At 39.5% G+C, this 10,387-nt stretch overlaps 1 protein-coding gene across 1 annotated transcript; it reads left to right on the top strand.

The window, feature by feature from the left end:
* The first annotated feature begins 5,593 nt into the window (after window positions 1-5,593).
* LOC117521305 (SUN domain-containing protein 2-like) lies at window positions 5,594-8,983 on the top strand. The gene is made up of 8 exons (XM_034182623.1): window positions 5,594-5,708; window positions 5,847-5,897; window positions 6,659-6,810; window positions 6,993-7,089; window positions 7,428-7,543; window positions 7,644-7,817; window positions 8,632-8,721; window positions 8,867-8,983. Exons 1-8 carry the CDS (start codon window positions 5,594-5,596, stop codon window positions 8,981-8,983), a joined length of 912 nt encoding a protein of 303 aa, XP_034038514.1.
* The last annotated feature ends 1,404 nt before the right edge of the window (window positions 8,984-10,387 follow it).

The raw sequence follows: 10,387 nt of genomic DNA, 5'->3' as shown, positions 1-10,387 counted from the left end.
ACAACTGAATGAACATCCTCCGAGGCCGGTGATTCCATAATTTTTGCCAGGGGTTGTATATCGTTATGACATTTTTCATGAAGATTCATATCCTGGTAGGCAAGAACTGATTCAATTTTCAAGGCCATAAGTCAAAGGTAAAAGTCAGGAAAAATCTCGGAAAATTGGGAAAATCCCTATGTTTAACATTGAACAATTTTTCAAAAACTCATAACGCTGTCAAAAAAAAAACTAATTTCTTTCATATTTGTGAGCTTTATGTAGGATGGTATCCTTTATCAACTGACAAAGTTTGATCCAGATCCGATCCAGATTACAGATTTTGTGGCCATTTAAATTTACCATTGAAAACCCCATTGAATGTACAACCCCAATTGCAATGAAGTTGGGACGTTGTGTAAAATGTAAATAAAAACAGAATACAATGATTTGCAAATCCTCTTCAACCTATATTCAATTGAATACACCACAAAGACAAGATATTTAATGTTCAAACTGATAAACGTTGTTGTTTTTGTGCAAATATTTGGTCATTTTGAGATGGATGCCTGCAACACATTTCAAAAAAGTTGGGACAGGGCAACAAAAGACTGGGAAAGTTGTTGAATGCTCAAAGAACACCTAATTGGAACCAGGTGAGTGTCATGATTGGGTATAAAAGGAGCATCCCCAAAAGGCTCAGCCATTCACAAGCAAAGATGGGGCAAGGATCACCACTTTGTGAACGACTGCATGAAGAAATAGTCCAACAGTTTAAGAACAATGTTTCTCAAGTTCACTTGCAAGGAATTTAGGGATTCCATCATCTACAGTCCATAATATAATCAGAAGATTCAGAGAATCTGGAGAAATGAACATTTTCCTCTACTTACACCCATCTTGTGTGTTTTTTAAGAGCTGATGTAACATGAATTTCTTCTCTGTGAGATCAATAAAGTTTATTTTAAATTTCTACATGTAAGTGGCAAGGCTGAAAACCAACATTAAATGCCTGTGACCTTCAATCCCTCAGGTGGCACTGCATTAAAAACTGACATCACTGTGTAAAGGATCTTATCGCGTGGGCTCAGGAACACTTCAGAAAACCATTGTCAATTAACAGAGTTCGTCGCTACATCTACAAGTGCAAGTTAAAACTCTACCATGCAAAGTGAAAGCCATACATCAACAACAACGTCCAGAAATGCCGCCACCTTCTCAGGGCTGGAGCTCAAATGGAAAGATGCAAAGTGGAAAAGTGTGCTGTGGTCTGATGAGTCCACATTTCAAATTGGTTTTGGAAGTCATGGACGTCGTGTCCTCTGGACAAAAGAGGAAAAAGACCATCCAGATTGTTACCAGTGCAAAGTTCAAAAACCAGCATCTGTGATGGTATGGGGGTGTGTTAGTACCCATGGCATAGGCAACTTACACACTGTGGAATGTTTTACATTCCACCTGCTGTCGAGAGGGACACAGTTGGACAGTCACCTGTCAAGTCATGAAATGACATGGATGAAGCAGTGTGCTCTTATCATGTCCCTGTGTGTCAAGCCGGCCCCACGTGCATGTCCAGCTGGCCCTGCATGTCCAGCGAGCAGCACGCCGAAGGACACTGCATCATGTGGACCATAGCTGATGTAGGTGATGTGACATTCAGATCTCCAGCTGAGTGTACACATGATCAGACAGTCCTTTTCACCTGGCACAGAATGCCAATGTGTGCGCTGACATGGTCGTTCCAGCCCATTGTAAAGGCGATATATGTTTTTATGTATTTCCACATGAGGACAGCATGCACATGTACGCGCATCACGGTGGACAGTTGTAAGGTCATGTCCATCATAACAGAATACATTTTTACAACTGTGACTTGCAAGTCTACAGATCCCAACAGCTGCTGCTGTTTGTGGACACGCCTACCTTTTCAATCAGTGCACAGAACAAAGTGTCACTATCTGTTTCTTTGTTGTGATTATTTATTTTATGTATTTGTTATGTAATTATATATGTAGTTATTGTAGTATTTATTTATATACTTATCCTGGCTGTGTTCTCTGTGTTTTTAATTTATCACATCATGTGCACTGAGCCATCATTTCCAGCTGTCAGTGAGTGGCTGGCCAGCAATCAGCTGAAAAGCGCCTTGCCGTGTGCACTCAGACGTAGCTGGCTCAGATGAGATGTGGCTCAGATGTGTTCTTGTCTGTACATAATTATCAGCATGTAATGCAAGTGTGCTCCCCCACCCCCACCCCACCCCGCATGTCATGTGTTGGGGGGGCTGACACACTCACATGCCTCATGTGTTGGGGAGCACACTTGCTTGGCGTATGTGTTGCTTGGTAACGGCACACTCATGAAATGGTAAAATGGTGAATTGGAAACTATAATTGTCCAGGCCTCCCTTGCAAAAGAGATCTTGATCTCAATTGCTCAATTGGGACTAACCTGGTTAAATAAAGATTTATATATATATATATAAAGATTTATATATATATATATATATATATATATATATATATAAATAAAAGGATTAAACAACTCGAGCTGTGCATTATATGGTTTGAATGCATGACGCGGAGTCTGAAACACTCCGCGAAGTGCATTCAAACCGTATAATGCACGGCTTTGAGTTGTTTAATCCGCTTATACCATGGTCCCACACAGTGAGCTAACACACAAATATTTAAGTTAACAGAACTTGATAAAAATGTGTGAGTATTTGGAACTATATGTTTTATTTTATCTCTGATGCGGTTACTGAGTCTGCGGGCTCGAGCCGCAGCAGGCCACTCCCCCCCCCGCTGTGTCGTGTTGTGACAAACTCTGGCAAACAGGTCCAGAAACTAGGCTCCGCTCGCTATTTTAATGCAGAGCGCTCCGGCAGCCCACAAGGATAGAACCGTTCTCTTTTTCTCTCCCATCTTCAATCTTGTACAGTTTGTCCGATGTTAAATCTTTACGCTGTTGCTTTTGCTGTTCTTCTCGTTTGCTCTCCCCTTTCCATCCCTCAAACGTTTTATTTTGGCCACCAATATTAAAATTCACTTGGAAATCCATGTTTTATCGCGTTTCTATTATTCACTTTTCAAAACACAGCTGATCTGCGCCAACTGATTTGTGCGTTGCTATGGTGACGACCAGAGCGGAGTGATTATAACAGTGACTCGCCGAACTACATGTGCATATACACGAAAATAATGCACGCCAGTTAGACATGGAATTCTCATTGACCATGGTGTATATATATATATGTATATGTGTGTGTGTGTGTGAACAATACTGACAGACTTCAAAATAAGGCATGTTAAAATATAAAAATACGGCTGAAGTAATAACGAAGATTCAATATACAAAAAGGTCACTGACATTCAGAGTCTATTAATTTGTAAAATTGTTCCCATTTCTTTAGCCAGTTGTAAGCTGGTATATTTCAGTTATTTGCAATATAACTGATACTCATTGTGAGGAAAATTGTGTTGATTATAGGTGGAGTTTTCATAAATTAGATTTTTGGTGTGTCCACAAATGTAGTTTCACCGAGTGTCCTTTTTTTAAATGATGGTTGCTTTAATTTGGTTTTACCGGAAGTGACATTTTTGGTTTGGCTGATGCTTTTAATTTGGTGGGTCAACGGAAGTGATCTTTTCTTTCTGACGGGTGCGTTTCGTCAGTATTGATGACGCGTGAGCGTTTGGTCTTTTATAAGTTGGTTCCACTCCTCCAGCCAATGCAAAGGAGTCGGAATCGGGTTATTTGGTCACCTGACTTTTAGTCAGGATTCTGACATTTTGCTGATTGGCTGAGACACGCCGCTCTCTGATTGGCTGCAGCCTTTGTTTACAACGTAACACAGTGGAACCAACTTACATTTTCGGCGGTTACGCCACAGCCAATCACAGAGCGTGGCGTGATAGCCAATAGCAGCCGACGTATCAGATGGACCAATCACAGCCATGTTTTCAAAAACACGCTACCAGTCTCTTTGTATAAGAGACTGTTGTTCCAATGCTCGGTCTTTCAGTTCTCGCTCGCTAACTTAACGTGCAGCAGCTTTTTATTTTCGCTCTGTGGATTTTGTTTCTTTGATAAATCAGATCTTCAGCTGGTGTGATAATTGTTTTAAAAGTCAAACGAAGTTGAGGTTTGTGGTCGCTGAGTGGAATTTCTGACAAACTTTAAACAGATCGTCTCATCTCAACAAAATCAGGTAAATGATTCAGACTTTTAACGCTCGTGTTTTTGTTGCCGTCTGTTTACAGTTAAATTTCATATTTCATCACAGTCACAATATTGTGCAGGCACCATTTAATGTGGATTAAAATATGACCGTTTGTCAAATAAATCAGTAAAAATTCACTGTCTTTCCCACTCGGACTTACTGGGCGACCAGAAGCTGAAAAATACATAATTTAAATGATTTAGTCTGTAAACAGTGAGATTATAACAGACACAGTAATAATAATGATAATAATGGTACATCAGATTGTGCAAAAGTTTTAGATGACCTCAAATGATTTTTGAACCAAACCATTTGTTTTTATATGATTTTATCAGTGGGTTTACAGGAAATAAAATTTATACACACAGATATTCACATTTCCACAAATAAAATAATCCTGTATTATTAAGGAATATAACTCTCATTTAAAAGATCAAAATAAAATGATTGTTAAAATCGTGAAAAATTAATTTCATTCTCTTTATTTCAAAGAAAAAGTTCATTGAAGTACATAAAAATCAACATGAATTAATATGCCAATTCTGCTATTTAAAAAAGCACCACAAGAGGGCACATCAGACTCAGAATAGCTTTTATTCGCCAAGTATCTACAAGAATACAAGGAATTTGACTTCAGTTTGAGCTGCACTCTCTTAGATCCTGGGAGATAGTGGATCCCAGGAACCGGAAAGTGTCCCCAGTAGACATAGTTGTTGATGATTGCGGCAGGGAGGGGGGTGGTGATGGAGGGTTCCACCAGAAGTCTACTAACATTGCCACAGTCTTGAGCGGGTTCAGCTCCAGTTTGTTTTGACCACACCAGAGGACCATCTGTTCCACCTCCTGTCTGTATGCAGCCTCATCACCATCCTGGGTGAGTCCAGTGATGGTGGTGTCATCCGCAAACTTCAGGAGTTTAACAGAGGGGTTCCCTGAGGTGCAGTCGTTTGTATGGAGGGAGAAGAGCAGTGAGGAAAGCACACACCCCTGAGGGGTGCCAATGCTGATTGTCCGTGTGCTGGATGTGATGCTCCCCAGCCTCACCTGCTGTGTCCTGTCCATCAGAAAGTTGGAGATCCAGTGTATTATTAGTTATTAACATTATCAGTGTGTTGTTGACTCTTCACACAAATGGAATTTTAATTAATGTGAAATATTTAATGAAGTCTGGTATTCTCTCTCTCTCTCTCTCCAGTCATGACTCGTAGAAGTCTTCGCCTCCTTTCCAAGATGGACTCAAGCTTCCATGAGGACACTGACTCGAGTCCCATGAGTCTTTCTGACTGCGAGTCTCATCTCAGGTACCTGATTCGGGGATTTGTAGCTTTAATTCTGATATTTTCTTTGCCGTCTCTTTATTTTTCTTTTCCTCCCTCCAGGGATTCCAAAATGAAGAGGAGCACTCATAAGTTCAGTCGGCCGGTCAGAGAGGATGGCGGTTCTGCCAGCACCGAGCCACCCATGGCTGCACGTGCAAAGAGCGGCGTGTCTCATCTCTACAAAGGTGATACTAACATGACTTCATGTAACACAACAGTAGCACAGCGTGCACGTGGAGCTACATGCACATGTTAACGCTGCATGTGATTGAGCTCCTGATTATCATTATTCATAGAAATTTTCTTCTTTTCTTTCTTCACAGCTACAAAGAAGTCATGTGAACTTTTCCTCCATCTCTTCTTCATCGCTCTCAGTAAGAAGCACAATTCATTTACGCTTAAATACCAGTTTTACAGAAATGTTAAAGCTTACTGCAAAGTCCCCGCTGGGAAATGGTTTTTTTTATAAACATATTTTCCAGATTCTAAAATGTAAAGTTTTAACAAGAAGAAAACAGGAAAATTTAAACTGCAATAAATTAAAAAAATCTGTTTTGTGCCGCTTTAAATTTATAATGTAATCACGTCATTTTAGCTGATGGAATTCGTGAACTCAGAAGTTGTTGTCGTCATGGCAACACCAAATTAAATTCTTCACTAGGTTGATCATCTCTTTGGCAGATTTTCACTTCAGTGTTCACAATTTATATAAATTATAAAGTTTATCAATTTTATTTATTTTTTAAACCCAAAAGGGTCTAAAGTTATATAAATAAATAAATTTATTTTAATTTTGCAGCACCTGCAACAAGTGTTTAACTTCAAGACTTTGAATATCGTTGGGCTGGAGTGGTGAAAGTGCGCCACCTGCAGCTTGGAGGAAGTCAATGTGAAATTCACAGAAGAAGCACAGATTAAAACCTTCATTTAAGAATCTGATAATTGCAATTAAATATAAAATAATTTATTTAGTTTTACATATTTTGAACCCAGTCACATTTGTAACCTGCACAATTGTCAGTTGTGGTGTTGTTCAACATCTATTTGATGTTTTATTATTGTTGTTGTTTTTGTTATGGCACCTGGGTTCTTTTTCCTCTGTGGTTTTTAGAGCAGTATTCCCTGTTTTCTCCAGGTGTTTGGTTTCTCTTTCTGTTCCTCAACACCTACATGACCATCACAGCAAAGCTACAGACACCTGCAGAACTCGGTCCTGTGTTGGACCCTGATGACCTGAGCCCAGAGCTCAAACAGGCCTTGGAGCAGTGGCTCGCTGGGCGTATCAAGGTCGGTGGATCTAGAAGATGTATCAACTTCAGAGATGATATTCAGCAGTTTGATTTGTTCTTTTGCACTAATCTTTGTGGTTAAATGATGATGATGTGGATGAAAGTTTCACAGGCAGATGGGACTCAGTGGAGTTTTAATCATTTTGTTGTGTGTCTTTCTTTGTGTTGTGTGTTAATCAGGAGTACGATATGATCCGGCTGTTGGACCAACGCTGCTCCTCAGACTGTGGACGACCCGTTGCCGACAAAATGCCCGATTTTGCCCTGGAGTCTCTCGGTTGGTTTCTCAGTTGTTGTTTGGAGTGTAATAATAAAATACTTTCAGTTTTTATTCATTTCTGCCATCCAGTGATTTAATATTTAAAATATTCAACAAATATCATGAATAAATTTTTAGATGGAAAATGTAGAGTTAAAAAAAACTACAAACATGGACGTAACAATTTAGTACACTTTTTGTTTGTGGAATTATTATATTTTTAATGAAAAGTTGAGTTTCCTCGTAATTTTTAAAAAATGTTTAATCAGGTCTACTCTGTGTGTTTTATCTCATTAGTTTTCAGGTAAAAGTTATTTTTCTTTACATTGAATTGATGTTGGTTTTATTCTTTGTAGGTGCTCATGTGGTCAGACAGCGATCTTCTAAGACCCACAGCTGTCCTTCAAATTGCCTGACCCTGTTTGGCCTCCCCTTGTGGCAGTGCTCAGTGAGCCCACGCGTTGTTATTCAGGTATGTTTTTTTATTTTTGCTTTGGTTGTTCGCTACCTCTGAGTCTCTTCTTCTTTCTGAAGATCTTCTCAGTAACGATAATCTGACTTTGATATTTCAGGGTCACCCTGTGCTGCTCTCAGGGAGGTGCTGGCCATTTCCGGGTGCACAGGGAACTCTTTTCATCTCCCTGTCCCACCCGGTCAGAATTACCCATGTGACACTGGACCACCTGCCACGCTACAACTCCCCAACTGGACGCATGGACTCGGCGCCAAAAGATTTCGAGATCTACGTGAGTGGTTACAATCCAGAAAAGAAGTGTGGAACTCCAGGACTCGTTTATTTACCCAAGAATTGTAGACTTGTTGTTTACCTGCTCATGGATAACCTGTTGTTGACAGGCACCGTGTTACCCAACTGTTGGAACCTTGTTTAATTCAGATATTTTTGAAATTTTGTCAAACAAAACTTTGGCTGTTGAAAATTTTTTTGGAAAACTGAAGCAGAATCGACGTCTTGTACAGAAATCACATTGTGGTCACGTTAGCACACTGACCTGCTGCTTTTCTATGCTAACACCTAATCTAACATTTAACGTGCACAACATTGCGACTGTGATTTTCTTTTCAGCTAAAAGGAAAAAACTAATTGGTTTTAAAATGCAGAAGACTTCAGAAAACAGTTTATTGTGAAACTTTAATGCTGATGTCCAAGCTAACAGGATGTTGCGGTCTGATCGGTCCCCCTGCCTTCACTGCGTATGGGACATTTCAGAGCGTCAGCAGCGATTAACCAATTTTTGCCTCATGAGGGATAAGCTAACATTAACATACTTACAGACTTAATTTTTAACAGTTATTCATCTACTGTGGTTTCCCCAAACAAAAACACAGGCAGCCAAAATAAATTATGATTGTGTTTCTTGATAAATTTACTAATAATTGTTCAGTCAAAATCACGTCGCTAATCCGTAGCCTTCTGCATTTTACAGCACTTTTCATTCTGCTCGTTAGCGTAGCTGTTAGCTTCAGTGTTCTACACTTTCTTTCTGTTACTTTTTGCAGTTAAGTTTTTTTTTTTCTGACATGTCTTTGCGTCTTTTTCAGGGGACAGTCAGTGAGAATGAAGACGGTACTCTGCTGGGGAAATTCATCTATAATCAGGATGGCGAGCCGACGCAGACGTTTGAGCTGCCTGTGAGTCCAAAGAATCCGATCTGGTTTTGACTGCAGAATATTTATCTGCAGACTTTAGGCAGGGACCTGCTGTCCTGCAGACCTACACACATTCTAACAGTATGTACTTTGTTCTAATCTTCTTTTTTCTTCTCTCTGCTTGCAGAAACCCAGCGATGTGCTCCATCGTTTTGTGGAGCTGCGTGTCCTCACAAACTGGGGTCATCCCGAGTACACGTGTGTTTATCGCTTCCGTGTACATGGAACCATGACCTCCACGTGACATCCGAAGTGGTCACACTGTGTGTTTTTAGGATATATGTATTTATTTTTTTATCTGTTTATAGAATTTAAGTAATAAATTGTTTAAATCAAACTGGTTTTGATTCTGCATTCTGTGTTGGAGGATCTGTTTGATCTACTTGTTGAAAATGGTGAATGTGCAGGTTTGTAACGTTGGTTTCTTTCTTTGAACGCTCCATGTTGGAGCGGAGTAGAGAAGGATTGCACAACAGGAAAATGGATCACACAAACACGGGTGAAAATGCAAACTCCACACAGAAAGGCCACAGGTGGGAATGGATCCCACGACCTTCTTGCTATGAGGCAACAGTACAAACTACTAATTCACCACGCTGCCCAAGCAAACATGGAATACTGTGTAAATGTTTTAGGCATATTTATTGCATCAGAAAAGCATTAAAAACTATGAAAACCTGAGAAATATTCATAAATAAATGAATGTGTAATGAATTTCAGCTTTAATGATAATTGATATGAAAATTGGGTTCTATTTATGCGTGATTTTACTATATATAAGTTGCAGCACCTCAAAAGCTATTTTAAGAAAAATGCAGCAAAATGTGAGTCATCGTGTTTGACAATTATTTTAATATTGCATGATCGTGTGTAATTGTCTTGTGTGATATTCTAATGGCCAGTACACTTACAATAAAACTGTTATTATTTTGGAATGAAAATATAGCTCACATATTCACTTTTGTTCGAACTGATGTTGTGTTGACATGCCAATAAAAAGAGAGAGTGGGGGAGGGGCATCAAGCACTACTCTTATTATAATCCTGGGATGCCCAAAACTTTTACACAGTATTGTACATGTTGTAACTTTGATTTCTGATGTGTCAGAGATGTAACAGGGTACATCTGTGTGGAGTTTGTGGTTGTTTCTTGACTGACCAAGGCTGTAAATAATTGTTGTGACATTATTTACAACAACAGCAACGACAAGTACACAGTCTGCATCTGCAGCGCCTGGGACAAACCATACACTTACCTTTGAGTAACACTTTTCTGCACAAGGGTTTTGCTGTTCAGGGATTTTGACCTTTGACATTTTGACCCCATAATCAGTCAGTTTCTTGGGATCACCATGTCTAATACACCTACCAAGTTTGATGACGGGGAAGTTTTTTAAAAAGTTATTATGCTCACAAGACTTTTATAAAACTCTCCAGTGACCTTGATCTTTGACGTTTTGACCCCAAAACCAATAGGCTTTTTGGGGTCACCATGCGTAATTCATATACCAAGTTTTATGACAATCATGTCATTACAACTGAAGTAATATTACTAACAAGTGAAATGTTACATGACTGAGTATCCCCCATCCCCGTGAAAATGATTAAGGCTCTCTGTTACAGTCCTGCTCAAAATCAGAAATATACAT

Source organism: Thalassophryne amazonica, chromosome 12 (assembly GCF_902500255.1).
Source record: "Thalassophryne amazonica chromosome 12, fThaAma1.1, whole genome shotgun sequence".
NCBI lineage: Eukaryota > Metazoa > Chordata > Actinopteri > Batrachoidiformes > Batrachoididae > Thalassophryne > Thalassophryne amazonica.
This window is presented reverse-complemented; position numbering and strand designations above follow the sequence as displayed.

Bases quoted from the DNA above. Each gene is read 5' to 3' on its own strand.
- LOC117521305 (XM_034182623.1), top strand. From the start codon at position 5,594: ATGAAGAGGAGCACTCATAAGTTCAGTCGGCCGGTCAGAGAGGATGGC. The intron at 5,898-6,658 runs GTAAGAAGCACA...TGTTTTCTCCAG, and splicing joins TCTCTTCTTCATCGCTCTCA to GTGTTTGGTTTCTCTTTCTG. The intron at 7,090-7,427 runs GTTGGTTTCTCA...TATTCTTTGTAG, and splicing joins TTTTGCCCTGGAGTCTCTCG to GTGCTCATGTGGTCAGACAG.